Below are 17,387 nucleotides of genomic sequence, written 5' to 3' on the forward strand. Positions count from 1 at the left end.
AGAATTTTTTTTAGGAGTTATAATCTCTATTGATTTTTTGTTCACCAAAGACTCTATAGTTTATTAATTATGTAAAAGAAATTGCCTATTACGTAAAAAAAACTACAACTGCTTTTCATTAATCATTTTTTTCAGTGCATATAGAATAAAGAACAAGGTTAAAGAAACTAGGTTTGTTAGGACCAGTTAGTATGAGATGGTGTTTGGTGAAGAGTTGTGTCAGTGCAACAATGAATGGTAATGCACTTCTTATTGTTGGGTTTGATATTGATGTTGATATATGTACACAAAATATGAGTTATTAATTACAATATTACCTTGTTCACTTGTGTTACTAAGATGTTTTTATTATTAGGTGTACCATAATTATTAAAGGCTCTCTAATTAAAGATTTAGGAGAGGGTATGTGAGAGTTAAGGGAGGAAACAACCTTTTAGGCATTAACAGAAATGGCACTCATCCGAAAATTACTTTAAATCAACCAATTAGTTATAGGAATATTTCCTAGTTTTAAGGAAATTCCAACAATTCTTCCTTTTTTATTTCAGATTCATTTTTCAAGAGAGACATGAGTGTGTTTTCATATTGTACTTTTTAGTGTCTTGCAACGTGTAGATAAGTTCTAAGTTCGTCATGTATATAGTACTGCAAAACATGTTACTTTGTTTGGCTATCTCCATTATTGTGAGATGTTTAAAACTACTTCAGTTCCCTAATATGATTATTTAATTTTAATTAAAGAGACCAAGTGCACTAGTAACAATACTTGAGCCAAACTATATTCACTCTAAAAAATCGAAAACATTAGAGATTCTAGCTTCTTTAATATAACATAATTTTAAAGCACATACGCATAACAAAGGTACATTTCTAGAATAAAGGAGTATCAGTGATACCTCACAACATGCTGTGGATAAATTACAATTTCTACTTTTCATTACTTTTAAACAAATTGCAAGTATTAATGTTCATACAATTTCATTGGAAACATAATAACAATAACAATAACAATAGTAGCTAAGGTATGTGTACTAAAACAATAAAGTTAAACTCGCCAAAATTCAAGGTTATGATACATTTCAAGATAGGTTAACACATTACCTATCACCTTCAAAAAACTAGGATACATCATAATCTATAACATCATCCCACTATTTGAAACAAATAAATAATTAAGTATGTGGCTTGGAAAATTTGAACTCCCCAGGATGTGAAAGAAAGCATCTGAGTACAATGACAAATTCATATTCAATCAAATAATAACCTTAGCACATCCAACCTACCTATGCATTTGTCATCATAGCCATTGAGACTAAACTTTCAATCATATTAGGCTCCAGCTCCATTACTTAGCTTAAGAGTCATTTTTATGTTCATTGCTGCTAACTCTGCTGCCAAATATCGGAATACGTACGGCATAGCCACCGTCTCCATACCCTTACTTGTTTGGCAAGCATGACACATGACCTTTTTTGGAGCTCTTCCTGGGGGTAGCCCACCGATCTCTCGTACTGGCCGCTTTAGTGGCTGGATGAAAGTTGTATTGAGCATGCTTCCACATAGGGAACATACATCAGCAATGTGATAATCAGAACAGGTATGCAACCTATCATGTAGAAGATATGCTGCTCCATGAGCAAGTAGAGAGTCACGTTCCATTTCTCCAAATCGAATTCCACCACCACGCTTTCGTCCTTTTATTGGCTGCCGGGTGACCTGATCTATTGTTCCAGTAGATCGAACCTGTTAACATACAACAAAAACTATCATGTCAAGTTTCATGCTTGGAACTGTCATTTATGACAATGTCTGTTGTGGCAGCAGAAATTAATTCACAAGAACAAAAACAGACAACACTCCAAACAATTCATTTCTTCAATTGAAAATGTGATGCATTATCAGTATAATTTTTATAAATATCATTAACTTATGTATTAAACTCCTGAGATAGTGGTTGTGATAGTAAATAAAAGTGATTTTGGTCAGGATATAATTGGAAGGCATGAACTTGAATCCCACATTGGAAGGGATTCCGGTGTGGGATTTATATGTCCTTGGACTCTACATCCACACAACAGGACCAAACCTAAATCCATATTACCCTATTAAGTAAAACAAGAGAGATGGATACTGGTGAAAATTTTGAAAGCTGTCACAGCAAGATACAGAAAAACAGAGCAGGAGAGACAAAGATACATAGACATTATAATTTAAGAATAAACAATCACATAACACTTTCTTAAAACTAATGATTCATGAGAAAATAGAGGAATAACGTTAGACTGAAGTTAGCTAACAGTTTGGATGACACCAAAGTATTGCAAAATGAACTGCAAAACTTAAATCACAATGGTAACTGTGAAAGCTTTGAATTAAAACCACTCAAGTAAAAATATTGGGGGGAAAGCAGTAACTCAGCATATTAATTTATTTTCAGAACAGTTTGAAAAAACTGAATGAATCCTACCAAGTTAGGACCAAATAATATACAAAATAAGGAGGAAGGATCGTTTCGCTATTTCTAGTTCCGTAGGAACTAGGAAGGCAAAACAGTGATTTTTCACCTGAAATTTGTCTGAAACCATGTGACGCAGCCGCTGATAATAAACAGGCCCAATAAAGATCTCACATGTTAGTTCTGTTCCATAGACCCCACTGTACAGGACTTCCAGACCATGATAGTTGAATCCCTTTTCTTTTAATTTGAGACCCAGTTCATCAACAAGTGAGCCGGACTTTGACCCAGCCTCCTCACTTTCTTTCTTCACTGAATTACGGAATGGTGTTGCATTTACGAATTCTCCGTGTATGCTGCCTCCCTAAAAGAAGAAATTTTCATTATCTTTTCCTCAAATAAATAGTAAGAACAGCTCACACCCTTAGATTATAGCAAAAACACAAATTATATTGTAGAGAAAAAATTAAACTGCATAAAGTGTATAATTATTACTTGACAAACCTTCACTTTGCTTCAACTACTCTGAATTCAAAACTGACAGATAATACAATTTTATTCATGCTTAAATTTTTAATTTGTTGCAGTACCTTAGCCGCCACAGATTCCAAAAGCATTGCAATTGTCATCCTGGAAGGAAATGCATGAGGATTGATAATGAGATCTGGGCGCATCCCAGTAGTTCCAGAAAATGGCATATCAATATCTGGCCACAACTGAGAGCAGACACCTTTTTGTCCATGTCTACTACTAAATTTATCACCAATGACTGGGTTCCGTGGATGTCGAAAGCGTATGTTAACCTGACCCGACAATTATAACCAGAAGTTAAAAATTAACAGAACAAACTGAATAATCAAAAGTTAAGAAGACCAACAAACACCATATAGGATAAATAAATAGATCAAATTGTCTTAAGCAAATGAAACTTTATTGTACACATTTCTTTAACAGCATTTGAAGTAGATAACCAAGATTTGGCAGTTTAGAGGTTAACATAATCTTTTGGCAAAACATGAAATTTAAATTGCAAATAGAGAATATCTTGTCACATATGACACATGAACTAATCAAATTAAGGGAGTTGATTCTTGTATTAAAAAAACTATTCAAGAAAGGAAAGACGAGAGAGGCTGTGATATCAGCCTTGAAGTACATTAAAAAGGGGCAACAGCAACCAGTACAATAAAGCTCTCTACAATGCCTCGCATATCAAAAATTGTGGTAAGGGATTTGTCTCTACCATAGGTTCTGCCTGGTGTTAGAGGGATTAGTATCTACCAGAGTGTTGTACTTGACCCTTTCTCTTCTAAGTTAATAAAATTTCTGCCATTTATCATGTTCATTTTCCTGGTTCTCTATCTTATTGTGTCCACTTCCGGGATAACCTCGTCTCATGAAAAAGCAAGAAATGGAATGTCGTTTCAAGGTCAAGTGCAGAAACATAATATCAAGCTATGGCTGTTGCAAGTTATCACCTTATATGGTTAAAAGAATTAAATTAAGAGTTAAAGTGTGTCATGAAAGGCCTTATGAAACTCAGCTGTGATAACCAATTGCATTACATATTGACTCGAATCCAGTACTTCCTGAGCAAACCAAGGTCATAATAGTTGACTACCTCTTTATAGATATATTCTTCTTAGGATAATCTTAAACACCAGATAAATTCACCCAGTCTCCCCGGGAATCAAGGATAACTTACATTATGAACATGCTTGACGCATGTGACATATAAGCACCAAATTGAAGGGGGTTGTTAGTGATTATGGATAATATCTCATTCGCTCAGCTAAGGAAATACCAACTATCGCCAAGTCTAAGGCATTATCTCTCTAAATTAGAACTGTGATTAGATTTGAATTACTCCTCTACTCAAAATCTCTAGAGGCTATGAGGAATTCTTTACAGTAATTCTACAAAGAGCATTGATATGTCCTCCTACACCACAAGAAGTGACATGTGTAACTTGTAAACCAACCATTAACAAACAAAGTACCACTTTGTGACACATTTGACTTTTCTTATGGTGTAGGAGGATATATCACTTTTCTTCTAGAAATTCAAACAAGTTCTAGCAATGCTATAAAAATTGAGAATATGAGATCTATTTGAGGGAAAAAATACACGATGACATGGGAAAGCATAACTAAAAGAAAACACTGTAAATGTTCATAATTGTCAAGAATCCTAGTTGTTAGGTGGAGCCACGGAGGAAAAATAGCAGTTTTTTATCTATAACACACCTCCCTTGCATATAAAGCCCCTAGGTAAGTTGTTTAAATACTTTTTGCTGTAATTACAATTTAATTTGAAATACTTTTTGCACATCGAACCACTTTAGGTAGAGACTATTACACTATATCAAGGACCAGTCAACCCAAAAGCTTATCCAATTACAAAAAAGGTGGTGGCCTAAAAATGATTTATCTATTCAAAATATGTAAAAAGCATTGACTCACCTTCTGAAGGTGCTTCTTGTTTTTTACATCAACAGCTACATAGTCAACATAAGCAGGTTCAGAACCTTTTTTCTTTAAGTTTTGTGTGGAACTTGTTACTTCATTAAAAATGCTACAATAAGGCTCATCCGGTCGTATGATCTGAAAATCATACAAGATATCTATTTAATAAAATTGAAGTCAGGAAAGAGGAGACTGAGAAAAAGGGAGATTAAGCTAACCTGACCGACGTGTGGAAGTCCATCTGAATCAAGTGAGGGACAAGCAAATTTCTCTACATTACTTTTTTTGAACATTCTTGAAGATCGGTCTGACTTGCGGCCTTGGTCAGTCAAGTCAATAGTTTCGGTCTGCCAATACAGTCAACAAGGCAAAGTTACGATCAGAAATTCAGAATCTGGAGTAGGAAACATTATCTGAATATTCAAAGCAAACAATAGAAAATGAAATGGCATCTTGATATGCATCATTGTGAGAAATCAACAAAGACATGGAAATCAAGAAAGGTTAGTCATGCCAGGAATCTAACCTGATATATTTGTCCATGAAACATTCCACGTTCCACTGCTGACTTATTTAAAATCATGGCATCCTCCATATCATATCTATGATACGTTACCAACAAAAAACACATTTGTAAATCGAACAAGAAGATTGAAACTACAGGTGCTTTGCATTAAACCAATTACCCAGTATATGACAGAACCGCAACTATTGCATTCGTTCCTGTTGGAAATTCGTCAATGCTATACTTAGTATATGCACTTGTGCGCACAATGGGAGATTGAGGAGTCTGAAATGCCCCCAAAAAATTGAAGACATGTCAATACGAGAGTGATATATCAGATTGCAAGGGATGTAATAACTACAAGAATAATTATTTGGGAAGTTCCAGATTTGGTTTCCAATATACAAAGACCAATTTCTTTTTATTTGGAATCTAAGGTATCTGTAATCTAAACCCAGCTAATTTGAACAAACCTGAAGATGATATAGCTTCTGGTCGGCACGATGTTGAATTGTTTGTGAAGAGAATGCCATAGTTTGTTTTGCCATCTACATCATAAAAAACAAGATGTAAAAGTCTGTATCTCTCAAACAGACTTGAACGCAACAGACAATATAAAAGATTGTAGGACCTGACACTGGTACATGTTTCTTGGACTCTGATTATGATCTGACCAAGGTGTAAGATTAGCAACAACACTAAGCATTCCTGTTGGATGAATTTCCTCGTGGGTTGCAGGAAATGAACTTTTTCTTCCACCATCTCCACCATCGGGACATCTTATCTCCATAAAAACCTGGTACGGGACAAAATCACAAAAATTAAAAATTAACAGATCTCCAGTTAAAAGTTCAGTTCTTCAAAACATGGCTTTAATTTATCAATTCTGAACAATTATAAGATGCAGGAAGCATAAGATCTATATTGACCTGTTCAAATGGTCCAATAAGTTCAATATTTTTGTCACCATCGGAAGGAATTGATATATTTCTCACAGGCCGAACAAATCTTGAAGGGGATGTGAACAGGTAGAGACCGGGATATGCTCCGCCCATGCTCAATGGAACATAACCCACTTCCAGATCATCAGGAATCTGCATCACATAATTTTAAGTCAATATCATGGGAATGGTGCATTGTCAAGGAAGCAGAGAAAATTCAACAACAATGAACCTCTTCAGAAGATGACACTTTAAATGCTCGTACGTGAGCAACAACTTTCTCAACTTGACTTGAAGGTATACAACCAACAATACAACCATCTAAAAGAACAGTAAGAACTTGAGGCGGGCCAGGAAGAACTAGCTTTGGCAATGACTGTGTCATCCCAACCTCAATTAAAACTTTGAGGATGGATTTCTTTACTTCAGAATAATCCTTTTTGATGTTTCCTTGAGAATCAAAGAATGAGGTAATCTCTGAAAAAGAGTAGAGAAAAAAATAGTAAAATATATTGCTGTATAAGTTATACATAACTGATTCTTGTCCATCAAAAGAAATTACCTCCAACCTGATTTGTGAATAATAACATTTTAAGAATTTTACCACAGACACGACTCAAGAGTAGCATGTGTGCAATAGTCTTTCACTTAGACGGTTAAACTTTGTAAGTATTGATCTCATGCAAGTTCAGATGGATAAATATGCTAAGTTTATTTACATATCAGTCTTCTGAGCTACATAAAGTGTTTCAAACCATGTCACTTGAATTGATGACTAATTGCCGTAAACAACATCACCAGCTTATTTTTGGGATCCTGCTGGTGTCAGTCATTTTGTTGCTGCTACTTTGTCTATTCTGTTTTAAGCAGTTCCTCATATTGTCTATTATTATCTTAATGCACTAAGTAATTTCTCAAATTTTCCAAATAGCAATCAAAATTCTTGCAAAGTAGGATGTAAATGGTAGATCAAGGCATGGAGTGGGAGCCACTAACAAGACAAGTACACATCATTATCATTACTAGGTACAAATACAAAAAACTTGAAATTTTTGCTTCAAAAATTTTAAGACGTGAACAAAATGAATCAGAGACTGGAGAAAATAGAGAAGAAAAACTTACTACAAGTGCAAGTCATGTGGTTCAACAATCCACAGGGCTCTCCATCAGGTGTGTGCACAGGGCAAAGAAAGCCCCAAGATCTATTTAAAAGAAAAACAAAAGTCCATAATTGAAATGCATATATATGTATGTTTATTCAAGTTCATCTGGTCTGATAATTAAGTAAAAATGTACTAACTCGGGCAACAGCTTCCGCACTGTTGTAGTGCGAAGTCCAGCAAATGAGGCCCCACGATGAACGGAACGAAAATGTGAAATAAACCGTAAGAAGTTTAGTCGCTCGGCCATAACTGTATAGCCTGCCCTCTGATTAAGCAAAAACAACATATGAATAATGAAAAGTGCAGAAGGTAACAGAAACAAGATATTTAAAGCAATCAACTAATTATTCCTGTCATAATGAAAATTAAATTAATGTAGTACACTCACTATTTATTTTGTACTGTAGTGCCAAATGACTAGTTATTTTATTGTTTATGGCTAAAAGACGAGGCTCAGAAGCAAAGTAATAAAATAAACTTAATCTCGTAGACCAATATCTTCAAAAATATTTGCCTGACTAAGAAGAACACAGCACCATATCAAAGTTGGAAACTCATTTGAGTACGAGGTATTCTAACATGGACATCACTTCTTTTTTGCCTTCATAGGTTGGCTGGTAATAATCTTCACAAGATGAATAATTAGAGATAGGTTTTACTGGACAGAAGGTATCATATAGAAGGTACTTCAGAAGATCACCGAGTGAGGAAAAGGGGTTAGATCATCTGAGTCAGTGGGAGTTCTACAAAATGGTTATTTATATATCTAATCCTCTCAAATGGATTATCATATTGAACATGATAAAAATGCCCAATACAGATACAAATAACCATGGTAGTCAAAATCATGATACAGCTCTTGAAATCGCACGATCTTATGATCCTCGACCCCCAACCCGTGCTCGATCACAGTCTTGGGTGCGCCTCCATGGGATTGAGTGGGATCATCGTGTACGTGCGTAAAACCGGTGGAATCTGTCACTTAGCTTCACTTCCTCTCTCGCTCACTTTCAGCTTCACGTCCTCTCTCTCTCCCCATCCTAAGTAGAATCTCGATTTTAACTACCCTTGCAAATAACTACTCTTCAAAAAAATGAAGGAATAAAAAGAATGTCTAATTATGATCTTTTTTATGACAGCATTATGACATTGTTTGTTCCATGATTAAGACTTGGTTGTTGTTGTTGTATGGTCATTTATGTGTACGCCTATTAAAAAGTATTACAAATATGGAACCAAAAAGATAGTTAGCAGCTTGAAAATACAAATCGAGACATTATTTAACAGAGCCCTGCTCAGTCACTACCTGCTGAAGGTCTAGACCTGTTTGTGTAACCAATCTTCCAGTTTTCAACATATTTTCAACAGCTGCACTGATTTGCCTTGATGGATTTTTACCCATCAATTTCTTAACTTGAATAACTGCAACATCCAAGAGGCAAACAATGCAATGATAAGAATTATTTGTAATAAAAATCACAAACTTAGGCATCAAATACCATTTATAGACAGCAACTAATAACTAATAGAAGACTCTCTAAAGCACTCATGTTCCGGTACCTATTCCAAAAGAAATACAATGAATATCTATAGTGAGTAAGAACAAATGAATACTTGAGCAGATAAAAACTATGAGTCCTAGAAAGTAACGTTTTGAAAGAGCTAGTTGAGATGTACATACTGTCACCGAAATTAAATGTCTTGCTTTGCTTTTGTAGCTCATCCTGCAGAAGCTTCTTTCCCTTTTGCAGCCAATCTTCCAGTTTTTCCTAAGATCCATCAATATATGAATACAACAAATAATAGTTTTATGTTACCTCCTTTGTGCTTGTTTGTTACTAAAATTTAAAATCAATAGATAAAAAACAAAAGAAACCTATAACTCAACCACAAGTATTTAAAAAGATCCATCGAAAATAATAAACACCTTATACAAGTGAAAAAAAGTAGCATTCCATTTGCAACATTCAAAATGACAAATATACATTGATAGAAAGAAAATTAGTAGACAAGATAACCCAAAGATAGGGTAATATAATACTAAAAGCTGAAATGAAAACTAATTTTAAAATTAAAAGGGGTGTGACATCATGTTTCGAGAGAGAGAGGAAAATGTAGAGTACACAAACCGATTTAAAGCTTCAACAGAATTGAACTGGGATTTGGAATTTGAATTTATTCAAAATTCTAAAACGCATGTCAGTCCCTGGGCAAACCTAGAAACACCACTAGAAAACCTTTGGTCATAGCACCAAGGGATGGCAGAAAAATAACAGTCTTCCGAACAAAATCTAAAGACAAGAAGAAATCTCCAAAATTCTGTGATTCCTTTCCAACCATATACAAAAAAATATAGCGAAAACTGAGCATGGCCACAAACTTTTGGCATTTTTATGATAAACAAAACCACTAAATCTAATTAGGAGGAAAGATAGCAGCTCCAAAAGGCAAATCCATGTTTCTTCAAAAAGACCAAATGAACTTGACAAAGAAATCTCACCAAGGGCGATGAAGAAAAAGATGAAGTCCGATTTCAAATTCAGCCACACATAATACATTTATTATGGTATTAAGATATAAGGCAGACAGTGGTCTGTGCTTCTGAAGCACATCATTAGTAACTTAGTATTAATCCTATTAAAACAGCAATCAAGACAAAATCCTTGAACTTAGAGGGAGCTTGGGATTTCCAAATATATTTACCCAATAGAAAACTATATGTACTGTTAGAGAGTTTGATAAGCACTGGTACGAATCAAGAAGAAAGAAAGGAATTAATGGAAAACAATACCCTAAATAACAATCAATTTGATTCTTGGTTGGGATGAAGAACAAGAATATTATTAGAAAGAATGAAAGAAGAACAAGAATTGAGATGTACAAAGGTCCCACAACCTTTCCCCTGATTCCACAATCAGAATCTACTTCCCAATAAACTTCCCTTCATCCAAGCGACTAGTTCCCTATTTATAGCCTAACTAACAAACTATTATAGAAAGCCTAACAAACTAATTGCTTAGGGATATTTTAGGAACTGTGTTACAATTAGAAAATCTCTAACTAGACTTACATATTTCTCCTTCTATACACATTTTAATATTAGGCTTAGGCCTAATCTTATCAATTCTCCCCCCCTAAAAGAATTAATTTGTCCTCAAGTGGGAAGTCTGGAAATTTGTCTCGTATAGTAGCTGTCATTTCCCAAGTGCAATCAGGGCTAGGAAGATCCTGCCATTTAACCAACACCTCCAACTTTCCTTGATTATCCTCTCTGATGTCAGCAATGTCTTCTTGCAAACGGAGCTCCTCGCATTCCTGACGCAATTCCCCGCGTGCTTGTGTCCAGCTATCGTCGTCTCTTACCATCTTTCACGTCAATACCATATGTAGAGTAACAGCGGGGCTGGTAGTTCCACTCCCTCAGGGCACTGAATCGGTGCTCTGATACCAGTGAAAAGCATTGGTATGAATCAAGAAGAAAGAAAGGAATTCATGGAAAACAATACCTTAAACAAGAATCAAAGTGATTATTGGTTGGGATGAAGAACAAGAATATTATTAGAAAGAATGAAAGAAGAACAAGAATTGAGACGTACAAAGGTCCCACAACCTTTCCCCTTATTCCACAATCAGAATCTACTTCCCAAGTAAGGTCCCACGACCTTTTCCCTGATTCCACAATCAGAATCTACTTCCTAATTAAATTCCCTTCATCCAAGAGACTAGTTCCCTAGCCTAACTAACAAACTATTATAGAAAACCTAACAAACTAACTGCTTAGGGATATTTTAGGAAATGTGTTACAATTAGGAAATCTCTAACTAGACTTGCATATTCCCCTTCTATACACATTTTAATACTAGGCTTAGGCCTAATCTTATTAGAGTCAATAACTGAAAATAGGATGTACAAGACAAAACTCCTAAAGGATCAATGATGCATTTTCTAGAATCTGGAGAAGGGTGAACATAATCAATTATGACCAAAAGAGAATCGAGTTCCTCAACCTCTCTCTCATACAAATTTCTGAGACATTGAAGGTTCCAAGAGGAATGATCCTAACAACAAGACTAGCAACCAGGGGTACCATGCAAAGAAAATAGGTGATAAAGCCTTTGAAAAGACTTCAAAACAGGGACAGAACCCATCCAACATTTTCCCAAAAGTTTGTAGGAAAGCCATCACCCAAGTTAAGGGACAAATTAAAGATAAAAGGGGGAACCCTGAGATATAAATTTCAAAGAGTTGGCATCAGAGACTCCTCCTTCTCGATTAGTATCCCACCCATTCAGATGCAAAGCATACATACTGGGTGTGACTTGACGCCACCAAGATAAAGTTTCCGAAGTAAATCGTTAAAGCCATTTAGCTGCCAATGCCTTATTCTTCGACAAAATATTACCAAGTCTCACACCCCTTCCTTCTTAGATTTACAGCAGTGCTCCTAACTGGAAAGTAGTCACGCTAGAAACACCAACCAAAAGCCAAAGGAAATCTCATACAATGTAATTTGTTGTCATAGTCATTCCTGCCAGAATGAGGAAGAGAAAGAGAAAGTATAATGGGATGCTCACTAAACAAGACTGGATAAGAGCAATCTACCACCCCAAAAAAGCCCTGCCTTTCAGAAATCTACCACCCAAAAAAGCTAGCACATAGGGGGAGATGCCCAAGTTATTATAAATGACTCTTGGCTCATATGATACTTTCAACCAATGTGGGACTTCAATACTTTAACATGCGATCTCTCATCTTTTTCGAAACAAGAAATCTTAAAAGCATGGGAGTTATGGTAAGGGGACTAGTATTAGAAAAGGTAGCAGAAATTGCAGCAACAGACAGCAGATAAGGTATTAAACACACGTAGGTGCTGTTATTACTTCAAACAAAGGTGACAAATGCAGAGCGTGTAGATCAAACTACAATGTCCACCCTCCTAATACTTGCTTATTAGTTCTTACAATTGAAAGTTTTAGTGTCAGCGTTAGGAATTGGGAAAGGTTTTTATTTAGTTTTTTTTTTATTAAAGAAATTTAACCATTTAAAAAAGGCATCAACAAACATGAAACTCATAATTCAATTGCTCAATTTCATTTGAAACTTGAATTAAGAGCCAATTTCTTAATGCAAAATTGGACCTAAGATAAAGTTTAAGCATAGGCCCTCAACAAAGAGAAAAGAGGGGTGACATCTATGATGGTAATAATAAGCATATGTTGTGAACAGACTGAAACTAAACTAAGACTGAAATGTAATCAGATTTCCAGTCTGGATGACATGTTCTCATTACTATTTGATAAAATACAAACGTGCTATAAAAAGGATTTAAAGCTTTCCACCTTAAGATATAGCGTAATAAGATGGCCTGGGAGTAAAACCTCCTGATTTTGCAAGGAATCAGGGTTGTCTGATACTGATGTCTGATCTACAAGTGAGAATAGTTTCTGCAACATAAAGCTAAAGGGAAGAAAGGAAAGGACAATTACAAGGTTATATTTTAGCGAAGTAGCAAACAATATATAGATTCTCCACAAAAGAGATTTTTAATTATAAGTAACAATAGTTTGAGCAAATATTCAAAATAATCACATACAAGAAGAGAACAAGTGCAGGTGACTAACATGAGAAGATTGAATTTGTCAAAATTCTTATCCAGATGAACAAATAAATAGTTGTTCAGAACAGACTCAGCCACCTAGCAAATGAAGTTAATAAATAAGGTCAGTTGAAAACTTGAAACCTTCCTCAAATCAAAATAATAAATGACAATAACTTACAACTGAAAAGCTGTCATTCACAATAGACTGAGCCATCATAGGTTGGAAATGCTCTCCTGAATTTAAAATGAATAAATCAATGCACATTTATTTAAATTGAGGAGTAAAGGGACCTTGAAGAATGCCACATTAAGTACCAATATATTCTAGACATTGCAGACGAGTGAAGAGAGACAATTTTCTAACTTCGTCTAAAATTATTTTTGCCCTTTCACCAACAAGCTGAGTCCCAACAACACCCTTTCCCTTTTCATACTTCTCATTATAGCAGCTAGTCAAATTTACATAAATTTCACGGTCTGTTGTGTCAATGAGGGCCTGTTACAAATGATCAATAGCACCTTAGGTAAATCTCCAGTCAACGAAAACAAAACAAAGGGAAAATGAAAGGAACAATCAAGGAAACCAGATTAAGGAAGGAATGAAATAAATAAAGAAGCATCTTATAGTAACTAAATAGAATCCAGACTCATTACCTTCAAAACAATGCCAACAGGAAGCAAGTACTCCCTTCCTCTCATCCTGCAAAATGATATCATGATGAAACATGTCAACTAATCCGGAGCAATTTTATAGGGCTGCAAATCAAGTATATGGAAGATAGCTAAAATTCGTTATTTTAAATTATCCACAGGCTTCTTACCAGAAACCTAGTCTTGCACTTCCATTACTAAGGTAATACAGTTTTATTGACACAGATGATTGATCTGTTCTCACACACCTGGACAATTGAAGTGTAAGAACACCTTGAAAGAAATCATAAAGTATTCAAATATGAGGATTGAAGAGTTAAAATTTATAACAAAAATCAAACTGCTTCATTTTTATAAAAAAAATAGATCATTTATAAGAGACAGGATAAAAAACAAATTGATAACTATTAAATAAGGAGGCTACCGGAAGATCCAATGTTTAACCATTAAATAAAATGATATATTCATAAACCTTATATAACATGAAATACACACTAGAAGAGATGGAAAAGGGTATCCCAGCATTATGTTTATGGCCACAATAACCGTAAGCAAAAAAAAAGAAAAAAATCAATAACAGTGCCTCAATAACTAAGAAAATATTTGTGAACAAATAAAATGGCACTAACTGCATATAGAACAAACCTTATTACAACTGCTTTATCAGTATATCCTTCCCGCCGGTCACTAAATGAACTCCGCACCATACTCATTGGCTACAACATTTAAAGAACCAGAAAAACAATTAATAAGCTATGACAAGGACTTGATAAATCCATGATCGCCATAGAAGCTGATGCTGGCCCTAGCAATACAGTTATGAGTTGCTGGATTATCATAACAAATTTTAAGTGAAGCAGACACCATGCAAACAACTGCCCTGTCTCACTTGCTGCAAAGTAAGTGCATAAGGCAACATGTACTTACATAATTCCGTTTTGGCAAAATTAGTAGTCGAACAACTCTCTCAAGGCCATTCAAAATGAAGTAACTGAAAAAAGAATGATTTTCATAAAGCAGTCATCAGTGAATAAGTCAACCACACAAAAACCGTTTGGGTCTTGAAACGAAATATCAAAAGCAACAAAACAAGGAAACTAAATACTGCTTAGGAAACCACAAAACATAACTTCTCAAAGCAAGTTTCCGACTAAAATTGCTATGGTTATACAGCATAGACTCACTGACTGTAATCTTTAGTAGCACGTAGTCCATTGCTATTAACTAACAGCAGGTGTACTTACATAAGTTAATTCAACTTTTAAAAAGCTTCTTTTCTCTTAAGCTTTTGTGTAAGTATTACCAAAACAAAGCACACCTAAGAGGAAGAGTGGGAAAAAGGGAGAAACAAGTTTTGAAGCCAGACATCGAATATAATCAAAAGAATGAAGAAAACACCTGACTACTTTACCACATTGTCTTAGAGGCTCTTATACTATATCAATGACCAACTCTCCTAAAAGCTAAAAGCATGCATATAAGTTAATTGTATATTTTAACAAACAGGCAGCATAAAAATAAACCAAAGATCATGTATCAAGTAGCATAGAGGCAGGGTTAAACTACCTACCCACCCATTTCCGATGCTTCCTCCTTGTAAGACGCAAGTTTCCTGGGATCAGCATCTTTCAAATTACATAACTTTGACTGCATAACATGAATCTCTCATTACAACATGTGAAAGAATATTATTTACCATGGTTCCAAGCATGGTTGCACTGTAAACAATAAACTCTTATATACACATGCAAAACATATAAGTCAGTGTGAATGTGTTTATCAAGTCAAGATGTAACAAATTAGGGGGAAATGGAACTAGTTTCAAGTCAAATTTCACCGAAGAAATAAACAAGGTTATCTACATCAGAAACAAGCTGATAAAATTGCAAAACCTTCAGAAAAAAAATAATGTGAACACACATTCCCACGGTAAAGTGTAAACCGCCCCAAAAATAAAAAAATTACTTTTATGGTACAAATACAAGAAACAATCTCTCTACCTACGAGACCGAGGGTAAAACTGCATACAATTGCCTCCCTAAGACCCCACCATGTGGAAGTCATGCCTTGGGCAGTCATTTTTTAATCTCTATAATGCTTTTCAATTTTCATAAAAGAAACAGATCCAGGTTCAATAAATATTAAATAGTACAGCATCCAAGAACTCAACTATTTCTGCAATCTAACCAAAAAATATGTAAAAGACTCATAAATTCAAACAGACTACTAAAGAAACAAACAAAACCTAAGCAAATAAGATACAACTACACGTCTTCATTGAGTTCCAAAACTTCAAAAGCCCTCAATAACCCCTCCTCACAAGAAACAACTAAAACAATAAATATACTGTGTCATTGTTTACTTTCTGCATGTAGCTCCACCAGAACCATGTAAACTCTCTCTACGGGTGTAAGTCATGGAAAGATAATAACAGAAAACTTTCTATCAAATTAATAATATACAACATAGTTACCAATTAATAATATACAACATTCAATATTTCTTTTATTCTGTTCATTTTCTTTTCTCTCAGTTTTTCACACTGGATACAAATGTTTGTCCTCAATATCCGCGAAATTATAAAACATAAATAGAGAACATACTCATTGGGTAAAAATACTCTCATAAACCCAAAGAACACAGGTACCAGAGCACACAAAGAAACCAACCTGAAGCATTATGGGAAACTGCCCAAAATCAACATTCTCCCTTATAATAGCCCCGCCACCATATTGAAAGCAAACATCTGCAGTGAACTTACCTGTATACGAAACCTTTGCCTGTCTACACTGTTGGGAGACAAAAGTGCACCGAGTCAGTCACTGAGTAAAAACATGAGATAGAAACAATAATTTATTACATAATATAACATGGAATATTGAAACTTGCTTCAAATGGAAATAAGGTATCCTTCCGCAACTTCGAATTACGTTCCTTCTGTGGAGCATACAGCACCGGATGATCCAACCAAAGTAAGATACAAGTTAAGAACAAACACCAATGACATCAAAACGGTAAGTAACAACAACTAAATTCAACTCTACCACTTGCAACGAAGTGGAATCCATTTGCACAAGTGTATCTCCTTTTTCTTTTTGGTAATTTCAGCCATTAATCCTTATATTCATCCAACGCTGTTAAATACTTAAAATCTTAGCTTATTCGGACTTATGAAAATAGCTTATAAAGTCCGCTTTAAAATTCAGTATCGAAAACAATCAATGAATAAAAAAAGAACATATTTTGAAACTTAAATATCGAATATTAAATAAAGAAAAGGAAAAAGGATATTTCTAAGGTTGGTGCTGGTGAAAGGATCGATGACTTGAACAGGTGCAATGTGTTGGAACATGATTTGTAAACCTTGATCAGACATGTAATCGAATGACTCTATATGAGGCTTCAACAATTCTCGCAGTGCATCGAAATCTTGAACGGAACCTGGCTTATGTGCCATCTTCGTTAGAACGGCGTCGTTTAGGTTTCTGAGTGAAGGAGGCGAAACAGAGAGTGGGAAGTAAAATAGAAAAAGGTGAGAGAAGGGTTTATGACTATAGTCAGGGTTTTATTTTTATCTTTATTTTTAATTGATTAGATATTGCTATAGT

General features: G+C 35.0%; 1 protein-coding gene across 1 annotated transcript; it reads right to left on the reverse strand.

Moving 5' to 3' along the window:
* Nucleotides 852–17,302, reverse strand: LOC109352012 (DNA-directed RNA polymerase I subunit 2). Its single transcript, XM_019593772.1, is given in 28 exon segments — nucleotides 852–1,121; nucleotides 1,302–1,743; nucleotides 2,565–2,819; nucleotides 3,046–3,258; nucleotides 4,918–5,058; nucleotides 5,139–5,267; nucleotides 5,447–5,522; nucleotides 5,607–5,710; nucleotides 5,899–5,973; nucleotides 6,057–6,221; nucleotides 6,355–6,519; nucleotides 6,599–6,843; nucleotides 7,489–7,568; nucleotides 7,667–7,794; nucleotides 8,836–8,951; nucleotides 9,211–9,298; nucleotides 12,869–13,062; nucleotides 13,065–13,224; nucleotides 13,307–13,362; nucleotides 13,444–13,624; nucleotides 13,783–13,828; nucleotides 13,950–14,027; nucleotides 14,425–14,495; nucleotides 14,707–14,770; nucleotides 15,350–15,426; nucleotides 16,449–16,568; nucleotides 16,669–16,751; nucleotides 17,071–17,302. Coding segments are annotated over 27 exon segments (3,690 nt in total). The 5' UTR covers nucleotides 17,237–17,302; the 3' UTR covers nucleotides 852–1,121; nucleotides 1,302–1,329.

The sequence above is a fragment of the Lupinus angustifolius genome, chromosome LG07 (genome assembly GCF_001865875.1).
Source record: "Lupinus angustifolius cultivar Tanjil chromosome LG07, LupAngTanjil_v1.0, whole genome shotgun sequence".
In the NCBI taxonomy this organism is placed as follows: Eukaryota; Viridiplantae; Streptophyta; class Magnoliopsida; order Fabales; family Fabaceae; genus Lupinus; species Lupinus angustifolius.